At 39.0% G+C, this 27773-nt stretch overlaps 1 protein-coding gene across 1 annotated transcript; it reads right to left on the bottom strand.

Moving 5' to 3' along the window:
• Nucleotides 1-751: 751 nt before the first annotated feature.
• LOC126756579 (cyclic GMP-AMP synthase-like receptor) lies at nt 752-27426 on the bottom strand. Its single transcript, XM_050469768.1, has 4 exons — nt 27055-27426; nt 7593-8299; nt 3009-3213; nt 752-1225 (listed from the first exon to the last, which is right to left on the bottom strand). The coding sequence occupies exons 1-4, from the start codon at nt 27209-27211 to the stop codon at nt 1107-1109; spliced, it is 1188 nt and encodes a 395-aa protein (XP_050325725.1). The 5' UTR covers nt 27212-27426; the 3' UTR covers nt 752-1106.
• Between the last annotated feature and the right edge of the window lie 347 nt (nt 27427-27773).

Genomic DNA, 27773 nt, shown 5'->3' with positions numbered 1-27773 from the left:
TGTGCGCTGTTTTTAACCTGGCTAAAACCCCGTAAGTGGTGTCTACGTCAGTAAAGAAGAAATACGTATAGAAAAGCAACACATTATAACACGTCTTTTATATAATTGATGTTAAATAAAGACTAACAATAACATTTTTAGTATGATTGTTTTGAGATATTTACGCGAATGGATCGATTTTATACGAATAGAACGTGTTATTACCTCAATGGTTTAACGAGGAGTGACTTAAATTAATTCCATTGTTGTGCTACGCGAATTGATACAGCATCGTCTCCGACAGCTTCACAAATTTCATTTGTGGCTTGCGTGGCATTCTTCCCTTTTTCATACAAAAATTTTAAAATATTTCGAATTTCTTCATTATTTTCACTCATTTTTGATCAGCTTTTTCCAACTTCCACGAATTTTATTTTTATTTTGGTTAAATGAAGCTTAAAATCTCACCTTTCCAAGTCAATTGGAAGTTTGAAAATATTTATATTAGTTATATGGGGACTAAAGGAGGCATTGACCCGATTTTATCCGTTTGTAGAATGAGGTCATGCTGTCATCACAACAGTACTTGTATTTCTCCCGAATTCAAAAACACCCAAATGCACTGCAGTCTAGACATTTGGTGTCTGCTTCCTTGAAATAGAGCTGCAAAACTATCGATAGACGGACTGTTCGATAGTTTCAAAAAATACTTTCGATACTTTACCCTGTGAAATACGCTTACTTTTCGCTGGTTTAAATTAAGAGACCTTCATTTTTATGAAATAATCTTTGGATTTATTTATAAAACAAAACATGAGCAATAACAGAAACACACAAAAAATTATAAATAGATGAAATTTTACTACTTAGTTATACATTATATTTTATAATTGACATGTTTTGTATCATTTTACTCAGATTTCTTTAAAGATATAAAATTATCGAACAGCAAGTGGTATCCACGTTACCTAGACCGAAGTCAGGGATGACAATTTTAACTTTCTTTTAATATAGTTTATTGAAAAATTGCTAAAAATAAAATAATGGACCTTCACCCCCCCGATTAGCTGCTGTACTGTGTTAGCACAAGAGTGTTGACTTTATTTGCCTAAGCTACAAAAAAATAGTTATTGTATTATACATCTTCTGGGCTCTGAACTCTTTAGTTCTATTTTCTCTGGAGACTTGTCCTCTGGAATTGCTGAACTCTTTATTAAACCATTTTCCTTTAATTCCGTGACTGTCACTAAAAAAAGAGAATTTGTTAATTATACCACAAATATCTTTATGTATATGCAATAATTTTTATGCTTCTGTTATAGTTAAATATACAAATTTTAAGATGTGTTATAAAATAGTTGTAGATATTGTAGAATATGAGGGGCTTTGTATTTCTCTGTTTGGGACGTCACTTTCCATTTGTGGTTCATTTATTAATATCTTTATACTTTTTGGGCCTAACATACACTTAGCCTAAGCCGCGTGGCTGCGCTGCCCGTTACGCCAGCAGCGGAGCGATATTTTTATATATAATATATGCATATGTATATATGTAAGTATATCTTTCATGAGGGGGGCTTTTTACGTGGCGGGTCCCAAACCCAGTGCACAACCCTATGTAGGGGATGTTTCGCCTTCGAACGGCTGTTTTTAGGCTGCCCAGAGGATACTTGGTCAAAGACCGGAAGTTGTGAACTGCCTGAGCCATGTGTAAAAGAATCGTTTCTGGCCACTCCCAAGTGAATGGCGATCAGAGAACTTTCCTCACTTGCGTGAACTTCTACACATGACTACATCCTCCCAAGCCCGATTCCCCAATCGATGACGATGGAGCAGACGTTCCACTGCCCGACCATGAAGAAGTTCGAATAGCAATTACCCGCCTGAAGAACAACAAAGCGGCGGGGGCCGATGGACATGTCGGTCGAGTTATTCAAACACGGCGGCGAAGTACTGATAAGGAGCATGCATCAGCTTCTTTGTAAAATATGGTCGGACGAAAGCATACCCAACGATTGGAATTTAAGTGTGCTCTGCCCAATCCATAAAAAAGGAGACCCCACAATCTGCGCCAACTACCGTGGGATAAACCTCCTCAACATCGCATATAAGGTTCTATCGAGCGTATTGTGTGAAAGGTTAAAGCCCAACGTCAACAAACTGATTGGACCTTGTCAGTGTGGCTTTAGACCTGGCAAATCAACAACCGACCAGATATTCACCATGCGCCAAATCTTGGGAAAGACCCGTGAAAGGAGAATGGACACACACCACCTGTTCGTCTATTTCAAAGCTGCTTTCGACAGCACGAAAAGGAGCTACCTTTATGCCGCGATGTCTGAATTTGGTATCCTCGCAAAACTAATACTGACGTTGAGCAACACGAAAAGCTCCGTCAGGATCGGGAAGGACCTCTCCGAGCTGTTCGATACCAAACGAGGTTTCAGACAAAGCGACTCCCTATCGTGCGACTTCTTCAACCTGCTGCTGGAGAAAATAATTCGAGCTGCAGAATTTAATCGAGCAGGTACAATCTTTTATAAGAGTGTACAGCTGCTGGCGTATGCCGATGATATTGATATCATCTCTTTTAAATGGTTGATGGTGCAGAGCTCAATTTTCCCCAAAAAGCAATGCTTTTTTAACACGCGTAATGCTTTTTAATCCATTTTTTTGTAAACTAACACAAGTTCCTTGACAAAAATGCTATATCTCACTAAAATCATATATATAGATGGTATTAGTAGTACTATCTATGTATCAGCCATAGTAACGCGTAGAAGGTTCCTCTAGTAATAGAAAAGCATTGCTCCTAACAAGAAAAGACCGTTGATGAATCATTATAGCAAATATCAAATTAAACAGTCTAGATTAGATTTTCAGAATTTCGTCGTAACTGTACCAGCATAAGTGATGCCGATCAGGAAGGCTATAAGAAATAGTAACTTCAGACAGCTTAAATTAACGTAACTAAATTTATACATATATAAAATATATATAAAAAATATGTATTATGTTAATATACTCACAAAAGGTTTTGTAAACTTTCAAATGATCAACTTCCGTTCTAACTTTCAGTCTTATATAGTTTTCTAGTATTTTTTTTTTACTTTGCACACATCTCCTGATGTCGGTTAATCCAGACTCTCCAATTTGCTCGTATAAATTCAATTTAGGGTCCCAATAAAAAGGTAGCTTACACATTTCAAGACTATTGCTAAGATCTGTAAACAGCTGTAAAAATACATAAAAGTCATATAGTTGAGCTTAATTAAATAAAATTATAGCTAATGTGAAAATCAATATCGTATAATAATAGGAATTATGTATAAAGTGGAAGGTCCTGAAGATTTGAAAAATGTACATATAGTATTAACATTGTATAAATAAGAAGACTGAATACAAGTTTGATTGCAATGGATTCAATATTTCGTCTAATAACAAATATTGAAATCATACGCAACATATTATTACAGATTCCAACAACTATTTCCAGAGTATACACATATTGCGAGAGTAAGTATATAATTTACCTTGTTTTTTATATTCTAAATGTTGTTTAATTGTGGGTGTTTGTGCTATGAACTGTAATTATTTCGAACTAAATGTGAGTTGTCATTCATATCAAAAGGTAAGTTGTTATGGAACAACTATCTAAAAATTTATGGAGATTTAGTAAAAATTTAGCCATTTTTCAAAGTTTAGCCATGAAAGAAATATTAAAAATTGAGCTTTAATTAATTTTGTTTTTTACCATAAGAATACACTAATTTAAAATTTTTCGCGCCACCGCAGCTTTAACACCCTTCTCAGGGGAATTTCTTATAGCATAAAAGGGTATAATTTTGATTTTGATCGGTCTGTTCGTATGCCAACTATATACTTTGTGAACAATATGCAGTTACCGAATTTCGAGACGATATCTTGTCAAGTAAAAAAGAATGGGAATGGGTGTTATGTAATCTCTACGAAGCTAATATGAGAGTATCGGTAAAAAAATTAAAAGTTTTTCAAACAAGACATAGAATATAAAGTGAAGTGATATAAAAACAAGTCCTGAAAAGGTCAACGGTATAAAACGTTATGAACTAACCAGCCAACAACACTTTGCGGACTTCGTTCGTTTCTGGAATTTGCACTGGAATGCTAAAAGGGAACGACGGCAAAATAACTCCACCAAGTGAAATAAAATTAAAGTTCAATTGACACCAGAAGGTGAAAACGCATTTAACAAACTTAAAGAAATTCTGTCTTCAAAAGATGACTCATTAACGTATCCTGATTTCACTAAACCGTTCGATATGTAAACCGATGGACCACCAACCTCTGACTATCGTTGTTTCGGATAAAAATCCAAACGCTGGAAGTCTTTTATAGAGAGTTTTAACGCAAAGATCCTTTATAAAACAGGAAATGAAAATCATATCACCGAGGCATCATCAAGGCAGCAAATAAATATGATAGAGGATGACCATCACTACAACGAAAATTCCGAAATAATAGTGGCTAAGCAAGCATAACCGAGCTCATAGAGTAGCATAAGAAATGGTGAAGCAGATCTTGAATGGCTAGTTTTTTCAAGTCAAGTGAAGTATTTTCGAGGTACTAGGTGCCGTTGATTTGATTTTATTAGCCATTGTAACGTACAAGAGGATGGAGTTATGTGTAGAAGTTCACGCAAGTGAGGAAAGTTCTCTGATCGCCATTCACTTGGGAGTGGCCAAAAACGATTCTTTTACATATTACTCAAGCAGCTCACGACTTCCGGTTTTTGACCAAGTTTCCTCTGGGTAGCCTAAGAACATCCGTTTGAAGGCGAGCTAAAGTGAGAAGGCGAAACATCCCCTACATAGGGTTGTGCGCTGGGTTTGGGACCCGCCACGTAAAAAGCTCACCCCAATGAAAAACTACCAACAGCCTCGGATGAGAAACCCCCCTTTTGATGACGACCATGGCAAATGAAATAAAGACAATGATATAAGGGCATGCACCTGGAATGTCCGGTCCCTTAATTGGGAAGGTGCCGCTGCCCAGCTGGTTGATGTCCTCGGGAAAATAAAGGCTGGCATCACCGCCGTCCAAGAAATGCGATGGACGGGACAAGGACAGAGACGAGTAGGTCATTCTGTCATTTAATACAGTGGCCATATAAAGGAGCGCAAGTTTGGTGTTGGATTCGTGGTGGGAGAGAGACTCCGCCGCCGAGTACTATCATTCACTCCGGTGAATGAACGTCTAGCCACAATCCGCATCAAAGCGAGGTTCTTCAACATATCGCTGGTTTGCGCCCACGCCCCGACGGAAGAGAAAAACGAAGTGACCAAAGATGTGCTTGGAGCGCACTTATGAGAGCTGCCCCCGCCACGATGTCAAAATCGTGCTTGGCGACTTTAACGCCAGGGTGGGTAAAGAAGGTATCTTTGGCACTACGGTCGGTAAATTCAGCCTCCACGACGAAACATCCCCAAATGGGTTGAGGCTGCTCGACTTCGCCGGGGCCCGGATTATGGTTATCTGTAGTACTAGATTCCAGCATAAAAAGATTCGTCAAGCTACCTGGCTGTCTACGGATCGAAAAACTACCAACTACTACTACCTTCCGTCTGAAGACACGTCTCCAGTGTTCTAAACGTGCGTACGCTCCGAGGTCCTAACGTCGACTCGGACCACTATCTTGTTGCAGCCAAGATTCGCACCCGCCTCTGTGCAGCAAAAAACCTACGTCAACAAACACAAGGAAGGTTCGACGTCGAGGAGCTGCAATCACAACAGACAACGGAACGATTTGCCACTCGGCTTGCACTCCTGCTCTCTGAGAGCAGTCGTCAATAACTCGGTATAAGGGAACTGTGGGACGGAATTTCAAACTCCTTACGTACAGCTGCAGACGAAACCATTGGTTTTCGGAAAGTGCAGAAGAACAGTTGAACAGTGCCGTGTCGCAGCGGAGAGAAAACAGATTGTCTACCTCGCAACGTTACGATCGACCACAACACGTGCGGAATGGGATAGATACCGAGAGTTGAAGAGGGAAGCGAGACGCATTTGCAGACAGAAAAAGAAAGAGGCCGAAATGCGTGAGTATGATGAGCTTGTTAAGCTGGCCGACAGGGGTAATGCTGGAAAATTCTACGAAAAAATGCGGCGGCTTACAGAAGGTTTCAAAACCGGAGCATACTCTTGTAGAACCCCCAAAGTTGATCTAGTCACCGATGCCCAGAGCATACATAAATTATGGAGGGAACACTTCTCCAGCCTGCTGAATGGCAGTGAACGTACAACGCCAGGTGAACCCGATTCCCCAATCGATGACGATGGAGCATTGCCCGACCATGAAGAAGTTCGAATAGCAATTACCCGCCTGAAGAACAACAAAGCGGCGGGGACCGATGGATTGCCGGCCGAGCTATTCAAACGCGGAGGCGAAGAGCTGATAAAGAGCATGCATCAGCTTCTTTGTAAAATATGGTCGGACGAAAGCATGCCCAACGATTGGAATTTAAGTGTGCTCTGCCCAATCCATAAAAAAGGAGACCCCACAATCTGCGCCAACTACCGTGGGATAAACCTCCTCAACATCGCATATAAGGTTCTATCGAGCGTATTGTGTGAAAGATTAAAGCCCACCGTCAACAAACTGATTGGATCTAACAACCGACCAGATATTCACCACGCGCCAAATCTTGAAAAAGACCCGTGAAAGGAGAATCGACACACACCACCTCTTCGTCGGTTTCAAAGCTGCTTTCGACAGCATGAAAAGGAGCTGCCTTTATGCCGCGATGTCTGAATTTGGTATCCCCGCAAAACTAATATGGCTGTGTAAACTGACGTTGAGCAACACGAAAAGCTCCGTCAGGATCGGGAAGGACCTCTCCGAGCTGTTCGATACCAAATGAGGTTTCAGACAAAGCGACTCCCTATCGTGCGACTTCTTCAATCTGCTGCTGGAGAAAATAATTCCAGCTGCAGAACTTAATCGAGCAGGTACAATCTTTTATAAGAGTATACAGCTGCTGGCGTATGCCAATGATATTGATATCATCGGCCTCAACACCCGCGCCGTTAGTTCTGCAAAACTTTATTATCTTAACAATAAAGATAAATTCTTGACAACAACATTAAATTATATGTGTTTTATTTCTTCTTCAAAACCACATGTCTAAAAAACATTCTTAACGTAACGTTTTGCCAACACCAGAAAATAGGCCACCACCTTTGACTTTTGAAAATTGCGGGAGTATACTCGTATAATGGTCGTTTACACACGAAATTAGGCCTCCCTTACTTGTTAAATGTGGAATTTTAATTTTAAAGTTCTTAACAATGTTGCTTGTGTTCTATAGTGTTTTGCCTCCATCCGTATTAATTGCTCAACAATTTCTTTTTGGCTGTAGTATGATTAACTTTAAGTCCAACAGATAAACACTTACAATATATCCTTGAGTTGCAAGTATGATTGATTAATTTTTATACATAAGTCAAAGCTCTTACTACTACAAGTAAGTTGTTCTTACTAAATTTAAAATATTACAATCTAACGGCATATTTAATATTTTTAAGTCAGTGTAACTTTGTAAGAAAGCAAATTAAAATAATTATTTGAGACTTACTTGTATAACAACAAATCCAATGGGCTGGTACCAAAACTTTTCCGGCTCTCTTGATGCTCTCCACAGAAACAAAGTTTTTATGTAATAACTTTTTAAATTGTGCATATTTGTGTGTATATCCCGAAATTTTTTAATAATCCTTAAAGCGTTCTTTAAATTATTTTTATTTTTTATCATTTCATTTTCTAGGTTATCGTAAGATGCACGAAATGATGTATCACTGTGTATAAATTTTAACGGTTTAGGAATGGCGTCCCAATTTTTCGATATGCTTGGTAAAATGGCTTTGGAACTGATTAACACTATAGCTGGCACAAAATCCACTGAATACATATAAGGTTCTTTGACAGAAATTGTATGTGCTGGACCTTGTTTGCTGTAGGATAAAGTCGTTGTGATATCATTATAAATTATTTTTTTATTTATATCATCTAGCGCTTTTGTAAAACAGCTTTCCAACCAACTTTGCAGTAATTGTATGGAGAGTAGACTTTCGGAGGTTACCATTTTCTTTAATTGTTTATAAGTATTTACATGTTGCTTTTGATTTATAATAACATGAAGTATCTCTGATAAATCCAATTTTACATTTCCTGGTATTTTTTTATCCTTTACCACTAGCATGCGTTTTTCTTCGGGCAACTTAAGGCGGAATACCAGATCATACTCATTCGGATATTTTACTTTCAAATTGTCAGCATAACTCCCTATAAACGTAAGTCAAATAATTGAATACATATGGAGAAAAAATCGTGGAGTAAAGAAGTTCGATTTCGTTACAAAGATTTTTATATAAATCATGTCCAAAGACAAAATATTCTCGAAAAAAATAAAGAAATTATTATATACTCATCAAACATACACTTTGAGTTAAACAAAAATACTTTGGAACAAATTATTTAATTAAGCTAAAAATCAGAATTCTTACACCAAAGAAAGTTTTTTTTTTCAAATACAATATTCACGAACCTTCAAAGGTGCTTCCTTAAAAAAAATATGTTATGAAAAATTTTTGTTTGAAATTAAATTTTTATATAAGTATTACTTAAAATTTTTTAAATTTCACTATTCTTGCATCATGCTGTGTACCTGAGCATATTTTTGTACAACTGACAATTGTTGGTAACAATTAATACAGTCTCAAAAATAATAAGCATAGATATAGAGAGATGAGTTATGCGCAACGTTAGAAACTCTCCGTGCAATTAAATGCCCTAAAAGGGCCCTCCAGGAGATTATTTAACCATAGAATATTTTGTATTTATGTACAGAATATAAAAACCAAATAAGGTTTGTGGCGGTCCCAGCTTAACAAGCTCTCTGAGGAGCAGAGAGCGTAATAGGACAGATTGGCACAGAGGTAAGGATAGCCCAATTCCGCCGCGACTGCTGGTCAGTTGTCTCCGAGCATCTGGAGAGTCAGAACAAACATTTTCGCGTGACGTGTTTCTGTGAGTGGCGCAAGCCGAAAATACAGCGTTCGTAAGAGCAGAGGCACGCGATTAAATTCTTTGTGAAACTCGGTAAATCTGGGGGTGGGAGGTTTACCCAGATGTTGCTTTAGCAAGAAGCTATGTGTTTCGGTAGCACCAGGTCTTTTTGAAGGGCCGGGAAGAGGTCGCTAATGAAGACCGTGCTGGTAAACCTGGGATTTTTGAACTCAGACCGTCAACTAAATATTCGTTTAATTGCCCAGATATTAAATTCATCAAAAATTTGTTTTCCTTGTTTGAAAAGGCCGATGAAAGGCAAGCATTTTGAGACGACAGAGGGGATCCAAGCAGTATGCACCTCGGCTCTCAAGGCTATTCCGGAGAATGCCTTCCATAACACCTTCAATACTTGGCAGCGTTGCATCGACGCATATGAATTTTTTTTTTATAAATTACTTTCCGGACAAACCCTTTTCTTAAAGAATATATTTTTTATAACTCAGTTTGTTCGACAACTGATAGTTCTGCTGTGTACATGTGAAATTAGGGAAACAGATACCACTTTAGTTAAGTTATTAACATTTTGAGCATTTAGCTATAAAACAAGTAAACTGTACTATGCTGGTTTCGAGCTATCGTATACAGAAAATGCTTGTTCGGTGCATTATTTCACATTCATGATATTATGGCATGATCGACACCGTGAAGTATTCTCCTAAATGCTTATCAGAGCAAATTTTTTCAACATAACATATACTTTGCCCACGCCCCGACGGAAGAGAAGCGACAATATGAGCAAATATGTAAAAATTGTCCTTGACGATTTCAACGCCAGGGTTCTTCTAGTCATAAAACATCTTAAAATATTTGATTTTAAAGATTTGTTAAATAATATGTGGTTTAAAGTAACAAGTAAGGAAGAGCTAAGTTGGGGTACAACTGAACATTTCATACTCTTGCAACTTGCTAGGATTAAAGCCGTGGTAACACTTTCAGGTATATAAGTAAGGTTCTTTTCGGTAAAAAGTTGAACAGTTTTGGTTTCATTTATACAATTTTTGGTCATAAGAAGACATACTTCAAAGGCATTATTCGTGCAAAGTTATATTCCATTATATTAATAGCTTTTTGACAGTACACAGGAAAGTGAAAGAATCAAGTGGAGTTTAAAATTGTATTATATGGGAAGCAGGTGGGGTTGGAGTCCGATTTAACTCATATTCACAATATAATAACTTTTTTCAACTTCCCCTAATTTATTTTTATTGGGTTAAATGAAGCTTAAATCTCATCATGTGATTGGTATCACTGGAGATATTTAGTGTTAATTGCCTTATTACTCCAATGGCATTAAATTACTTTTATGTGAAATACAATAACGCTTCGAAACTTTTACTTTGAAAAATGAACGTTTTTATCTATACTCGTATTAGGTTGTCAAATATCTCCCTTCCGTTTTTTCGCTCTTTATTCAATGCTTTATAAAAAGTGTTACAATGATCGGATTTAGTTCAAATATGCGTCGTTTTGTTCGATAATCTGTTTCCGTCTAGACGCCAACTTCATAATACCCCCCTCGTAGAAGCCACCCTCCTTATTTGCGAAGAACTCGAAGAGCCACTTTTCACAAGCTGAGTTTTTTTTGGGTTCAACTTTGCACCAAGAAGGGCGTTCGCCATGGACAGAAACAGGTGGTAATCACTTGGCGCTATGTCCGGGCTATAAGGTGGATGCGATAAAACCTCCCATTCGAGCTCCCGTAGCTTCTGACGAGTCGTCAACGAAGTGTGGTCTGGCGTTGTCCTAGTGGAACACTACACCCTTCCTGTTGGCCAATTCTGGACGCTTCTGGTCGATTCCCTGCTTCAAGTGGTCCAGTTGTTCGCAGTAGATGGTGGATTTAAGCGTCTGGCCATATGGGAGCAACTCATAGTGGATGGTCCCCTTCCAATCCCACCAAACACACAGCAAAACCTTCCTGGCCGTTAATCCCGGCTTGGCCACTGTTTTGAACGATTCACCGGCTTTTGACTTTGATATTGTCGTATGTGATCCATTTTTCGTCACCAGTCACCATCCGCTTCAAAAATGGGTCGAGTTCGGTCCGTTTCAGCAGCATATCGCAAGCGTTGATTCGGTCCAGAAGGTTTTTTTGCGTCAAATCAAGCGTCACCCAAACATAAACATTGTGTATCCAGCCTTCTGCAGATGGTTTAAAATGGTTTGGTGACTAACTCCCATCTTCTGCGCGATGTCACGAGATGCCACATGCCGGTCTAACTCGATATTTTCCATGATTTGAACGGTATTCGTCGTCACAGGTCTTCCGCCGTCTGGCTTATCTATGGTGTCGTTTTCACCCGCTCTGAATCGTCGAAGCCATTCCTCCGCAATTCGAAGTGATAGAGTACCATCCCCTAAAAATCTGTATCTGTTGAACGCAATATCCAAACAAATCATGCATAGCGTCGTTTTGTAGGTTATGTCAAGACTTTTCAAAGATGTATAGTATTGCCAGATACGAGCTCTATAGCGCTTTATACATAGCCGCGAAATTCAAAAGACAAAAAGGCGGAAGGGAGATATTTCTATATATGTATTAGCGTGTGGTAACGTCAGAAGTTGCTAGAATAGTCCTAGTAGCGTCAGAAGTTGCCAGAATAATAACTGTTCAGTGGTATAAGACTCGTTACTGCAATTCAGCTAAACATCTGTAATTGTCTCTTCCATCGACTTTGATTTTAAAAACGTAATCATCTATGTGCTCTAAAACTTCGTGCGGTCCAGAATAGGGTAGTTGGTGTGGGCTCCTCTAATATGCTCACGAAATTTCTCGACGAAAATCTGTGGGTTCGGTGGCATGTCCTCTGAAACGAAAAATTCTCCGGGCACACGTAAAACTGTACCAAATTGTATTATATGGCAAGGTCAGCAGGTGAGGCGTTTAGGTCTTCTTTATAGCACGTGCGAAGATCTAGGAGCACCCTTGGAAGAACTTCTGGCCAAAAAAAAAAGTTGCATGTTAGAGCTGTCTTGAGTATTCTGTGCCACCTTTCTACCAGTTCATTTGATTGCGGATGATAGGGTGTTGTTCTTATGCGATGGGCACCAATCAGCCGTGAAAAGCGCAGACTCAAATTGGGTTCCTTGATCTGTGGTGATGGTGAGCGTGTGCCGAGCTGAGTAATCCAGTTCGAGTAGAAAGCAGTGCAAACGACGGGCCATCTGGAAAATCTATCTATGATTGTTAAACAGTACCTGAGATGATTGACACCTGGAAGTTCAATGAGGTCGAGGTGCACATGGTTGAACCTAGCGTCAGGTACGTCAATGTGTTTAGGTGTGAGGCGATTGAGACGCTGAATCTTGAAGCGTTGGCACGGTATGCAGTTGCGGGACCAGTTCAGTGCGTCTTTCTTGATGCCCCGCCAAATGTACTTTTGCTTGAGTGTGCGGGCCGTAACTCGACCACTGGGATGAGAGATCGATGGACTGTGTCGAAGGAAACTCGGCGAAGATTTTTGGGAATGAAAGGTCTTACCACGTCGGATGATATGTCACAATAAATGGAGGTGTTTTCGTCAATTGATAGACGCTGGAATTTGAAAATCATGTTGTTGCGATAAGCTGCTGGAGTTCTTCATCCTCTGGTTGCTCATGCTGAATTCTTTCGGCGCTCAAAATGGTCGGCATGCTAATGATCTGATCCTGGATAGGGTATCAGGCACCATATTCTCTTCACCTTTGAGGTAAGCGATCTCCGTGGTGAACTGGGAGATGTAATCGAGTTGGTTTAGCTGTCGTGGTGAAGCTCTGCTGGCTCTCTGGGCGAAAGCGTAGGTTAAGGGCTTGTGATCCGTTTTAATAATAAAGTGGCGTCCCTCTAGTATGTGTCGGAAAAATTTAATAGCTGCAAATGCTGCTAACAGCTCTCTGTCGTATGTGCTGTACTTCAACTCTGTGGGGCTGAGCTTTCTGGAGAAAAATCCAATTGGTTTCCAGATACTATCCTCGAACTGCTCTAACGATGCGCCTACGGCTGATTCGGATGCGTCAGTTGTGAGAGAGAGAGAGAGAGAGAAGGCGGCAGATGAAAGGAATGTTCTAGTTGCTGCTGCAACACTCTTTTCACAGTCTTCTAGGGCTTTTTCAGCCTCTGGTGTTCAAGGCACTTTGCTTTTGTCGTTTTTCTTGGCATTTTTTAGAAAGGAATTCAATGGTGCCTGCAGTTGTGAAGCATTGGGAATGCATTTGCGGTAGTAATTGATCATCCCCAGTAATCTAGTGAGATCGCTGATGGTTTCAGGCTTAGGAAATGACAAGATCGTATCAACGCGTTCAGCTGGAGGTTTGTATCCGTAATTGTTAATTGTATAACCAAGATATGTCACCTCTTCTTTTGCGAAATTGCATTTACTGGAATTCATAGTGAGATTGTTGGCGCGTAGTACGTTGAAAATCTGCTCTAGGTGCTGGAGATGTTCCTTATGGGTTTCAGAAGCCACTATGAGGTCATCAATGAAACAGCCAAAGAAGTCCAAACCTCTTAAGATGTTGTCCATATGGCGCTGAAAGGTTTGGGTTGCATTGCGTAGTTACCAGGAACTCAAAAGAACCGAAAGGTGTTGTGACTGCTGTCTTCTCGATGTCTTCTGGAGCTACAGGAATCTGATGATATGCACGAGTGAGATTGATTGTTGAAAATCGTTCAACTACAGGAGGGAGAAGGGCCATGTGAAAGCTCGACGAAGATCAAGGTTGAGAGTGACTGGTTGACGACAGTATGCATCAATATAGTCGAGTTTGATCCGTAAAGTTTATATTCCGACAGTAGTAGTTTTTGCTCGTGGTACTATAGGGACCTCTGAGCCAGAGTCAACGAGGAATCTCTGGTGTGACGATCTGTTATCTACATGCGAGCGATACTCCTTGTTGGATGGAACATGATGACTGCTGTCGCCAACCGCCTTGACTGGTGACGACAGCCTCGCTAGTTTCTCTGGTTGGCAGTAGGCTTGTAGGTGCAGGGTTGAATGCATCGGTGGGCTTTCTCTCCGAATTTGTTGTGATAGAAACAAAGACCTGATGTTCCTGGAGTTCGATATCGTGATCGTGGACGTCTCTCGCTGCTTTTTCCGAGTTCGCTGGACAACTCGGAGAGTGCGGCTGTCAGAGTCTTTATGGCCCGGTCTAGGTTGCTGAGCCTGTACTCCACAGAGGGTCTGGTGTCGTAACTGTTAAGTGGCTTGGAATGGAAACCACTGCTTGCGTAGGCCTGGACATGAGTTGGTAAAGCCTGGGTTGACATAACCTGAGAACTGGTGTGGTTTTCCATGGCACTGTCTGCAGCTTCGGCGAGCTGGTCAAGCGTGCTGTTATTCTGGACGGCTTTAAGGATTTTGCATACGATGTCAGGCAGCAGTGCCAACCACTTACTGCGAAGAAGCTCTTCTGATGCGCCAGGATCCTCATCTCCCTGGCGATTCCCGAGTTCAAGCTCTGTCAATGGCTTGTACAACTACCGATCAACTGAATCGATGAAACGTTTTATTATATTGTTTTTTAAATAGATGTACTTATATTGAGCTGGTGGTGCCCTGATGATGTCCGACATCTCCTTGAGTATTTCTGACTTTAAAGCGCCGACGACTGCCTGGTACATAGTATTGTCGTTCCTGATGTTTCGCGACCCTAGCTGTGCCTCCACCTCTATTAACCAGAGTTCAGGATCGTTGGTCCAGAATTCAGGGAGTCTGAATTATGTGGCTGCCATAATTTGTGCATCGTTATTAGGCTGGACGTTGCGATACGGATAGTGATGTTAAAGTTGCCTTGTACGGCATTGAAATTAATGTTTGCACCAGTTGCTGTGTCGCTGAAAAGCACGTTCTGAGCGTCTCCGGACAACAAAGAATTCTGTAGCAGCAGGTCGTTTCGCCGCTGTTGTGTCGTCTTTGCTACCCTTTGGTCTTGTTGATTTTGTTCATCATTTTTGTTGTACTTATAGTAACATGTGAATACTATTGGGATTAGTTTGACGCAATCCTCAGGAATCACGTTGGGGTTACCAATTTTAGAGTTAATTGCTTTATTACTACAATGGTATCAAATGACTTTTATATGAAATACAATAACACCTCGAAACTTTTACTTTGAAAAATGATCGCTTTTATTTATATATGCCCGTAGCATCAGAAGTTGCCAGAATAATAACTGTTCAGTGGCATAAGACTCGTAACTGCAATTCAGCTAAACATCTGTAATTGTGCTGTTGTGGCATGGTAATATTTTTGGTAAAAATTCAATAGCTATTTTTATATACTATACTAATATTTCGTACATATTTCTAGGACTAGGATATTTTTGAAATTTTTTGTGTACCTAATTATGACTCGCAAAGTTAAATCTTCAAAATTCTTGCTATCATGATGAACAGTGCAGACGTGAGCAGGCAGAAGTTAGAGCTAGAGGTGCCCAACGTGAGAAAAATGTTATCCGCATAGCTCAAGAAAACGCACAGCCTATGGTGACTCAGCGGTCCACTCAAACACCCGACATAGCAATTTCTCGACGCCGATAGCAATTCCCAATTAATGGCTAATCAGCGTGCTTCTGAGAAGTAGAGGAGACAAATGCTCAACGACTTGCAATCGTTTTGCGTCAAGCAGAACTTCTGCAAATATTTACTAGAAATTCTTGGAAGTAATTGAAAAATGTAGTTTCGAATATTACGGGACATTGGACTACATTAGGCACAGGCTCATTAAAATTTGCCGTGGGGCGTTAAAATGGAATGAGGAAAGAGCGGGAATGTGTCTGGGAGCAAAGTAGCCAGTCCCATTTTAGAAGAGCCTTTAAAACCGTTAAAACCATTTTTCACTGCACCGATAGTGAATGTTGCGAAAATACAATGACTCTCTTGCTAGGATTGCAGACACTCACCGATATTATGATGCCCTGCCATTTATTTACTGAAAACAAATTTAATTTATTGCAACGCTGCAGGATTATCTCAATTCTGGGTGGATATGTATGTAAAGATGGAAAGCAAACGTCTGCACTACATAGCTTTGAATCAGAGAAAGATACGTGTCGAGAGAGACGTACACCTCCAAGGCACCATTGCAAACGACCGCAATGTCAACTCGAATAACTTGGGTCACAAGGTGATCCTCTCGTCGTTGTTCGTAAACAGTCCCCGCTATTTGCATGAATATACTTAAGACGCATTTTCATATGCCTGGTTCGAAATAAATAAGAAGTTGATGTTGAGTTGGTCGAAAACTAACGGACCGACACGACATCGTCGCTTGAGTCTTTCCCATAAAGGTAGAAGCTCTCCTCACTAAAGGTAAGGTGTTCGATGACTCTATTGAGTGCGAAAACAGGTACTGCGGCATGACCATTAATATTAATCGAAAAGCACAGCGGAAAGTGTGTCCGTGCACACTAGCTGAGTAATCCCATATTTACCGCTGATTTGTAAACTTTTAACGCTCACATACTATTTAAATGAGTTAAGCCTTCACCCACTCTACCTGGGAACAACTGGCGCACCTTAGCAAAACACAGCTCAATACACCACAGCCGATGACAAAATAACACAACATCAACTCAACTCACCACACCTGTACACCAACCAACTAAACAAAAAGAATGGACAACGGGATAGCAGACACAATTCGTTATACACATTAATTCGCACTTCAACTTTCGCTTTATACATTCGTTTACCGACATCTAACCTGCGCGTTGGAACGTCGTCACCACACTGTTCCTGCTCGCTGCCACTCGTTGGACATTCAACTCAGCACCGATCCTGTGCGCTAAGAGATACAATTCGATTTCCAACGGTCCTCATCCTATGGTCGCCGTTACCTTGCGCAATCAATTTTACATCTGTGTTTTCTTTAAAATTCAATAAATTTAACCCTAAAAGTGTTTAACTACTCATAATTAACTAATGAGTTTTCCTTTACATAATTAGCGGATGCTTATTGAACTAAAAATAAAGTTGTGGATGTTTTCCACTAAATTGGGCATCCAAATATTCACATTCATATGTAAATACATAAGCAAGAACAGTGACGAGGTCATTTTTACCGTGAAACAGGAGAGTAACGCAACGATCGACTCAAAGGGTGAGGTCCTGATGTTTCGGTAGTAACGAATCGGCTGAGAGAAAACCCGGTTCACTATTACATGAAAGACATTCATAGTGACCCATCTTGCTGTGCACCTCCCAAACGGCAAAAGTGTTTGCTCTGACGTTATTCTAATTAAAAGTTCCAAGATCTTACACGTGGAAAGCGTCATGCAAAGAGTGTAAACGTTCCCTATAGGGCGTACCCGTCGACGGTTGGTCTGGTGTAAAAACCTCAGTTGTATAATTTATACCGTACACATAACGAACTTTGAGTGTTATTTTATACGGTTGCTGCTGACTAGAATCCAAGGCCCAAGTAGTTTGCAAGCGCTCAAAAGAAGGTGTTGCTTGAAGACGACTGCCACTGGGACGAAACGGGGGATGATGCCATGCTATGTCGGTCAGCGACTACTCGTGATTATGATAAACACATGAGATATGTATGTATGTATATGTAACTAAAACTAAGGGATAATCCTTCTCTTATATGTAATGGTATATCTGAATTTCAAAAACGAGTTGAATCGGAAAAATACATCTCTTAACCCCAACATACCTAATAAAAAGATGTTCGAACTTCAGGGTGACTTGGTACCGCATATATTGGCCAATATGTAAATTATGCCAATGAAAATAAGAGAGCGTGTTATAACAGTGTATCTTTGTGCTTAAAATAAATCAATTTGAGCGAAACCTTGGCCTACCCCTATATAACTAATATCAGGATTTTCGAATATCCGGCTGACATGACTCTATATGATTGGTTTTACGCCTTAAAGTATTGATTATAGCAAGTTGCAAAAGTATAAAATGTTCGGTTGCACTCGAACTTAGCCCTTCCTTACTTGTTTCTTTCATTATCTTCTTTTTCAAAACCAATATCATAATGGTTACCCATATCTAAACCTAAAAAATAGTTGTTTGTAAAATAAAATTGTATACTAATATTGTATATATTTTTTATTTAATACTATTCAATTTTAACCTATGCTCTTATTACACTGAAATTGTTTGTGAAATTTAATGAAGGAGATATCGCAGTATTAGTAGCTTTCAACATAACCTTTAAATGGAAAGTGGGTGGGGTTATTGTTCGATTTCACCAATTTTCACACTGTTGGAGCAGATGTCGAACGTATTTTTCTTGAGCAAATTTTGTTGATACAGCTCAGACATAGCTTTACCGGTTTGTTAGATACATATGTACATAAAACTTATTAGGGACGAGCCACATCTACTTTTTAAACATTTTAAGCCCATAGAGTCCGCTGACTACTGCAATCTGCTGCACCAAACTTAAGTTTCTTAATTTGAAGTTTAATTATGGCATTTTACACGTTTTCGTTCAATAGTATTTTGTGGGCGAGGCAATGATTCGATTACCATCCTCTTCATTTGGCTAGAAAATTCGTATACACAATTTTAACACGATATATCAATTTTTACTAAAGTTATCGGTCCACAGACACACGGGCGGACCACAGACAGTCACGAATTTGTTGATGTATAGACCACTCCGTCGCCGAGTACTATAATTCACTCCGGTGGATAAACGTCTAGCTACAATCCGTATCAAAGCGAGGTGTCGCTGATTTGCGCTCACGCTCCGACGGAAGAGAAAGACGATGTGAGCAAAGATGTCTTATATGAGCGCTTTAAGCACACCTATGAGAGCTGCCCCCGCCCCGATGTCAAAATCGTGCTTGGTGACTTTAACGCCATTGTGGACAGAGAAGGTATCTTCGGCGCAACAGTCGGTAAATTCAGCCTCCACGCGGAAATATCCCCAAATGGGTTGAGGCTGATCGACTTTGCCGGGGCCCGAATTATGGTTATCTGTAGTATTAGATTCCAACACAATAAAATACATCAAGCTACCTGGCTGTCTCCAGAACGAAAAGCCACCAACCAGATCGATCATGTTGTAATAGGCGGAAGACACGTCTCCAGTACTCTAGACGTGTGTACGCTCCGAGGTCCTAACATCGACCCGGACCACCTTGTGGCAACCAAGATTCGCACCCGCCTCTGTGCAGCAAAAAACGCACGTCAACACACACAAGGAGGTTCGACGTCGAGAGCTGCAATCACAACAGACAGCCGAACGATTTTCTACTCGACTTGCAGTCCTGCTCTCTGAGAGCACTCATCAATAACTCCTTATAAGGGAACTGTGGGACGGCATTTCAAGGCCCTTACGTACAGCTTCAACCAAAACCATTTGTTTTCGGAAAATGCAAAAGAACAGCTGGTACGACGAGGAGTGCCGTGTTACAGCGGAAAGAAATAAGGCTGCCTACCTCGTAATGTTACAATCGACCACAACACGTGCGGGATGGGATAGATACCAAAAGTTGAAGAGGGAAGCGAGATGCATTTGCAGACAGAAAAAAAGAGAGGCCGAAATGCGTGAGTATGAAGAGCTTGACAAGCTGGCTGTAATGGCAGTGAAAGCATAACGCCAGGAGAAGTCGAACCCGATTCCCCAATCGATGACGATGGAGCAGACGTTCCATTGCCCGTTTATGAAGAAGATTGAATAGCATTACCCGTCTGAAAAACAACAAAGCGGCGGTGACCGATGGATTGCCGGCCGACCCATTCAAACAAAGCGGCGAAGAACTAATAAGGAGCTTGCATGAGCTTTATTGTAAAATATGGTCGGGCGAAAGCATGCCCAACGATTGGAATTTAAGTGTACTCTGCCCAATCCCAAAAAGGGAGACCCCACAATCTGCGCCAACTACCGTGGGATAAGCCTACTCAACATCGCATATAAGGTTCTATCATGCGTATTGTGGGAAAGATTATCCGTCAACAAATTGATTGGACCTAATCAGTGTGGCTTTGGACCTGGAAATCTACAACTGACCAGATATTTACCATGCGCCAAATCTTGGAAAAGACCTCTCCATCAATTTAAATCAGCTTTTGACAGAACGAAAAGGAGCTACCTTTATGCTACGATGTCTGAATTTGGTATCCCCGCAAAACTCATAAGGTTGTGTAAACTGATGTTGAACAATACCAAAAGCTCTGTCAGGAACGATTCCCTTTCGTGCGACTTCTTCAATCTTCTCTTGAAGAAAATAATTCGAGCTGTAGAACTAAATAGAGAAGGTACCATCTGCTATAAAAGTGTACAGCTGCTGGTGTACGCCGATGATATTGATATCATTGGCCGCAATAACCGCGCCGTTAGTATTGCTTTCTTCAGAATGGATAAGGAAGCGCAGCAAATGGATCTAGCAGTGAACGAGGACAAAACGAAATATCTCCTGTCATCAAACAAATAGTCGTCGCATTCGCCACCAAGGACCCACGTCGCTGTTGACAGTCATAACTTCGACATAGATAATTTCGTCTATCGTGAAACCAGTATTAACAGGAACAACAATATCAGCCTCGAAATCTTACGTTGAATAAATTTTGCCAACAGGTGCTATTTCGGACTGAGTAGGCAATAAGTATATTATTACCGCCTTGCTACTATATGGTGCAGAGGCATGGACGATGACATGATGAGTTGACGTTACAAGTTTACGAGAGAAAAGTTCTACGAAAGATTCATGGTCCGAATATCGCATTCGATTGAACGAGGAGATGTATGGGATATACGATGACATTGAAATAGTTCATCGAATTAAAAGACAGCGGCTTCGCTGGATAGGTCATGTCATCCAAATGGACGAAAACACTCTAGTTCTCCTTTCCGTTGGAAAGACCAGGTGGAGAAGGACTTGGTTTCACTGGGAATCTCCAATTCTCGCCACATTGCGAAAAGAAGAAACGACTGGCGCGGTGTTGTTAACTCGGCTACAACCGCGCAAACGTTCTCTACGTTAGTAAAGAAAAGGAAGACGAATATATAGATATCAGGTTATTGTTACGCACCATATTTTAAATTGGTCGAAAAGTCTCTTATATAGTATACAGGATTTCACTTAAAAGGGGGTGGGGTCATCGAAACCTTAATTTTTTCTAATATTTGTCCGGTGTAACTGGACTGTCTCTTGGGAGTGACACTATCACATAGGAAGACATAATCATTCACGCACCGGAATTGACCCGCATTTTAACCGGCCAAGGGCTGGTCACTGGGTTGCCCCGTATCCTCCTGACTCGTGCTGGGATTGAGTCCAACCCGGGCCCGAAGGAGTTTTTCCGCTGCGTTTGCGCCAAAAGGTTCCATCCAAACTCCACCTCAGTCAGGTGTAATACATGTAATGGATGAAGCCATCTTTAGACCTGATCAAGCCTCAAGACACACAGCGAGTGGACCACAAGCTACGTTGCCCCATGTTGCCAACGGACTACTGCGACGTTAGCTGTGCAACCTTCACTTTGTTCGCGCATTGCACCGCCACTCCACCCGAGCGGCCAACAGAGAAGACTTCAATGATCTATAGAAACTCAAATAGGCAACATGACTCCCATTCTGAGTAAGGTACCTCGCCAAGGTCCTCAACCTGTCGCTGACCACTCTTCACCGATGTGTGGAAAGTCGGAAGAGTGGTCCCACTACTGAAACATGGGAAACCAGCTAACAAAGGGGAGTCTTATAGTCCTATAACTTTCTTCTCCTCAGTAGTGAAGAAACTTGATGCCTTGTTACTCCCGACCTTCACTCACTACCTGAGCCTAGCAAACCACCATCATGGCTTCCGAAAAGTGCACAGTACCACCACAGCACTTAGCATCATAAACGCCCAGATAGTTCTCGGCCTTAACCTGAAACCACACTGTGAGAGAACGATCCTCGCAGCGTTGGACTTGTCAGTCACACAACGCTACTGCAGAACATCGAAAAAACCACGCTCCCTCCAGAGCTGAAGAGGTGGATATTGATTTTGTATTTTGAAGCAGGTTAAACTCTTACCTATCCTGAATAGAGAATATATGTCCTGGCTACCTCTTGTCATGCCCCACCAACACCTCTCATCTGACACCCCCTTTGGTCCGACCCCGTCGAAACGTCACGTATTTTGGGCCTTCCGTTGGATGACGTCAACGGCAACTTAGCCTTTTTTTACCATCCTACCGGGATTAAGCATCCGTTAAAATAGCAACAACAGATCCTTGTTAGCATCGATCTCTTAATCTAACCTAACATATAATATTTGTACATTGGGTATTTTAAAAATAACTTTTAGCAACTAATTATTTAGATATTAATTTTAGGTAACCGGTTTCATGGTAGATCTTTGTCGACAACCCTAAATAAATTAATTTTTTTTTAAATTCACACAACATAATATAATAATACATAAAAAATTAATCAAAGAAACAATACTGTTGAAATATCTTTGAGGCGGTAGAAAACGAACATATGTACATACATAAACAAACACATAATCTACGAATGTACGTACTACGTACCATGTCAAAATTAAAGCGGCGGCAACGCTAAGCACTGTAGAAACATACAAGTAACAAACGAATCATATGGTCGTCAACAGCTGAGATCACCTTATCGAATTAGTTGATTTTTCGGCACCGAGATTTAAATAAAAGGACTTAAAAATAGTAAAGAGGTTGCAGTATAGACGCGTTACCGATATTTTTTGGGTGTTAGGCTCCCCCGGAGGCATATTTTTACCCATATAATATATAGTACAGTACTAAAAACTATTTGCAATAATTTAAACAAAAATAGATATATTCTTCAAATATTTTTAATAAAATAGAAAAGATTTACCAATATTTTGATACATTAAATAAAATGTTAATCAAAACTAGGCACATTTAATCTTTATGAATTTTAATTATCGAAATATATTTGAAAATTTAACAAAAACGTACTTAAAGTAAAAAATTTTATAGCATAACACGGCAACACACGCTTGCCTTTTTTAAGGGGTTAGGGGTTGTCAGAGGCACGAAAAAATGAGACTTTTCAGTATTTTTTTTTTTTTTTTTGCTATTAAATCATGTTATTTTACAAAAGTAGTAATATGGCATTATTGTAGGATGTGTTGACGTGAAGTCACGAAAACTTCAAAAAAAAACTTAATTTCCAAAGTTATAATTGTTTGTGTTGACCCTGTTCCAAAAAAAGGTACTTGCGGTGACAAGCATAAGTCCTTGGAGGTTCATCTAAAATCAATCGGACAAAAAAAATTAGTTTTATGAATAGATAAACTCGGGCCTAATCGAAGGATTTTTTTTATTTTCAAAATTAACAAAATGGCGGCCTCAGGAAATTTTTTTCAAAATTTGTGCGAAAAAATCAACAGTTAATTGGTCTTAAAAAATCGAAATTTTCGAAAAAATAAAAATCCTTCGATCAGGCCCGAGTTTATTATGTATTCGAAAAGCTGCACAAATTTCATTAAAATCTACTGAACAGTTTTCGAGTTACAGTTGTCACCGGTCCAAAAAACATAGTTTTGAGAAAAACGCGTTTAAAGTTTCACACCAGCGCTTTGAAGTGCGCGAGCTCTCTTTGTTATTTGTCGAATAACTGAAAAACTGATTATCGGATCAACGTGAAATTTTCAGGGAATATTTTTAAGATATTACACTTAACGAAAATGCAAAAAAAAATATAATTTTCTGAAAATTCTAATTACAACTAACCCCTTAAGGCATTTGGCCGTTTTAGTAGTAGAAAATTTAGGAAACCCCAATGAAGTGCCTGGCCGTTTGCCCTGAGTCTCCCTCATTTTATGGCATTCTTAATGTAATTTTTGTGATTCTACTCGTATAAGCTTTCGCCTGCGTATGTATGGGTGAAAAAGATAGGATTTATTACTTGTAGGTTTCTACAATGACGCTGAGAAGACGCTTGAAAAATTCAATTTTGTCAACGCGCTAAAAGTAAAGTTATCTGCGGTAAACCAAGAAATTGTTAAGATATTATGGAAACTGTAAATAGAACTCATAATAAATGAGGAGTCGCTCTTTAAATTTCGTTTCGCACTAATTGTGTCACCTACTTTTAGCAAGTTTATTTCTGGCATTCCGCCTGTTTTGATATCCTTAATATCAATCGCTATAAACATAACCAGAAAACTTATTGAGAGGAAAATAAAGGCATTTATCAGTAATTATTATTTTCCATGTTTTGTTAAAATTTATCTGTTAGACATTACTTTGCGAAATTGCAATTTACGCAACCATAAAACGTCGAGCACTGGCTCTGATTAGATTGTCAAGATAATAATTATTGTCCGTAGAGTATGTGGGTTATTACACGCGGCAACTTTTGTTGCGGCAATTCATGGATTATAGGCGAGGGGGCGACGAGGAGGGGAGAACCGCGCCGAGTTTCCAGTGTTCAGCAACACGCTTTGTGTTCTTATTCGTAACAGTTCGCTGCGACTTTTTTCGGCATTCGTGTTCTTTCTTTCGTAGTACATAGTTGCATTTGCGTATATTTTTTTGAAATTAATATTTAGAATATACCTATTTAAAAAATTTAATTTCATCTTTTGGTAAGTAATTTGCAAATATGTATACAAATATACATAATATAATATAAATATTTTAGAAAATGGAGTATGACGAAAAAATCGAATTAATTAAAGATATTGTGAAATGTATGGATGAAGCCATACAAATTGATTCAGACGATAGTGAAAAGGGTGATATATGTGAAGGTTTTTTGAAGTATAAATAAAATGTATTTCTCAATTGACAGAACTGATTAATATATGTGATAGAGTGGCCCAACTACCTATAAGGAAAAATAAACGACAATGGGTTAAAGTAAAGTGAAAGAGAATCAGAAAAGAACTCGAACACAGTTGCGCAACACAAGTTGCTCGTGTGAATGTAATGGGCGACAGCAAAAGAGAATCGCCCGAGAATTAGCAACAAAAGTTGCCGTGTGTAATAATACACTATGCGGGTTAAGAATGCTCTACGTATTTATGAAGAAGCAAGAATAATAGAAACAAGATTGCGCAATGACGAGTTCAAATTTTGTTCGTTCTGCGCATCTACGTCACGGTTGACCAACGTACAATCAGCTGATTTTCAGTTGCCTGTTTTTCTTTGCAATAAGAATCAATTTTGTATTGCAGGCATACAAAAACATGAATATCATCAAAAGATAACATTAAAATAAGTGAATATTAATAAAAGATATCAATATAAGTGAATATTTTATAGTGAATATTTACCTACATATTCATTTCATTGTATCTTCGTTGTATTATTTAATTTTGTCTCTTTGCTGTGTTTGTTTCAACTATATACATTTATGCAAATAAAAATATTGAATATTTTTTGACCAACTATCAATTTATTGTCTTATTTAATTTTCTTTTTTTGCTGTACATATTTTCATTTAAGTTTTTATTTAAGGAACGAATCCTAAAATACATTCTAGCTCGGAAAAACAATTCTTTTACTTTGGTGGTACAATTTACAAAATTACTTAAATGTAAGTGCTTCTGGACGAAATTTGTACATATGTATATGCAAATCAGTACCATTTAAGTCGTCAAATACTGCTTGCAAGGCTCTTATATGCTCCATCAACATATCTGTTGGTTTTGAGAGTCCTCCTTCAGATAGGTGATCCACCAAGGTATAAGACGAACAATTCTGAATTGGCGGAAATTTCGGGGTTCTCTTTACCAAGTTTGTTGCAGATGTGCCCTGCCAAATTTTCATGCCCGTCGTTGTTGAGAATCTTCAAGTCATCATTTTTTTCAATTGGGTCAGCGGAATTTAGATCAACTGACACACGTTGAAAAATATTACCTGCAAAAATATAATAAACATACATACATGCGTATAAATAAATGGAATAAATTGTTAGTTAAGATAATTATTACAATTAGGATAAGAAACAGTGGTTAGTATGCAAAAACTTAGTTTGTATGTAAGTACATATTTCCATTAGTTAACATCAATACATTTTTATATAAGAATGTTTTCTGTAGTTTTAGGTTTATAATACTATGTACGTTTAATATTTTGATAATTACCAGTAAGATATAAATAATTCCCTTCCAAATCTGGTGTGTTGTCGACTTCAACATTTCCTTCATCTGTAATCGGTCCTTCGTTGTGACCAAGTATATAGGAACGCAGCCTATACTTGAACTCCTTCTTGTCAGGGTGATCGTGATAGCAACTTCGTTAGACTCCGCGAACTTAAACCTGTAAGAGTGTTTGGTTATAAAAGTAAAATTATTGTAATCAAAATGCTATAATTACCCATTTCAAACAAATTTCTTGAAATTTGCAAATTTCTTTCGAAGGCTTTTGGCGTGAAGTGCTCAAAAATGAATCCACTGTTTTAGTACCTTTTTATCCTAAGGGAAATGGAAAAATCTCCATTTCGTAGCACTATTTTTAATATTGTTTTTATGCAGCCGAACACTGCGCAACTAATTTTAAAAAATATAAAATTTCACAATCAATACTACACGCGAAAATACAATTCGAATTCACATTCAAAGGCGCGGGCGAATAGTAAGTCAACCGTGACATTAGCAAGAACAGCTGACTGAAAGCAAACATGCGCAACGCGCAATCTTGTTTCTATCATTCTTGATGAAGAAGCATACGATCATACACTCGTGGCCACGCAACGTTTACCACTATACTTTCTTAATTTTTCGGAGATTTTTCGTTCATATCGGCTTCTTATATTTCGAGCTCATTTTTTAAAGCTCATTAACTTTCAGATCGTTTTGTCTACAGCTGAATGTGTTTTGTATTTAATTTTCAATATTTTTGATAAATAACATGCCATTAATTTATTTCTGAATAAAAAATTTCTATACCGCAAAAAGAAACGCTATAAAGTGTTGTCAAATATACATAAGTATATATACAACACTTGAAACTTTTGTGTGTTAAGCTTTGCGTGGCCGAATGTATGTTTCATTCCAAGTCAATTTAGCTTTTGAAACATAATATTTACCTCTCAAATAATTGCCATTATAGAGTGCAGCAAAGGTTTGATTCTTTTTTAGAGCAGTAAATATTGTATCACGCAAGACCTCAAAATGCGCCATATATTCTCGTTTGTATCGTTTTATATTGATTTCAGAGTTGATTTTTGCAAAAATTTCGTCCATTTTTACTGATTACTCAATATCGTTGAAATACTATAATATTAGAATATCGTATAAAATTCTAAAGCTGGTGCAATTTCCTTTATTTTGCAAAGTTTCTTAAATCAGCGATCACGATCTTGTGCAAATTGTAAGAGAGTGGTGGAAGACTAATTTCAACCATTCTTTAAGAATGACAGAAATTACGATAAAATGCAATAGATGCATGGAGCACATAGATGGTGATAAGCGACAGACAGCATTTGTCAAAAAATTAAAATACTCACGTTATTGCCTGTGAAGACTCAATATTGCTTATGGAATACAAAATATGGCATACAAATTTGTATGCTAACTATTGCATGTAATAAACTCTTAGATTAGTAGTGTGACAGATCAGTTTTTTTTATTTTCAATTGATTAGCGATCAAACATACGCTAAATTAGCTCGAACCTATCTAGCCGACGTCATTTCGCAAGTTATTATTAGGAATAAAGGGATGTCCAACTTATTCCAGTGTGAGAGCGCTTTAAAAATTAGCGTTTTTATAACATTTTCCATTATTCCAAGATTGGACAAAATAAT

Source organism: Bactrocera neohumeralis, chromosome 4, assembly GCF_024586455.1.
Source record: "Bactrocera neohumeralis isolate Rockhampton chromosome 4, APGP_CSIRO_Bneo_wtdbg2-racon-allhic-juicebox.fasta_v2, whole genome shotgun sequence".
NCBI lineage: Eukaryota > Metazoa > Arthropoda > Insecta > Diptera > Tephritidae > Bactrocera > Bactrocera neohumeralis.
This window is presented reverse-complemented; position numbering and strand designations above follow the sequence as displayed.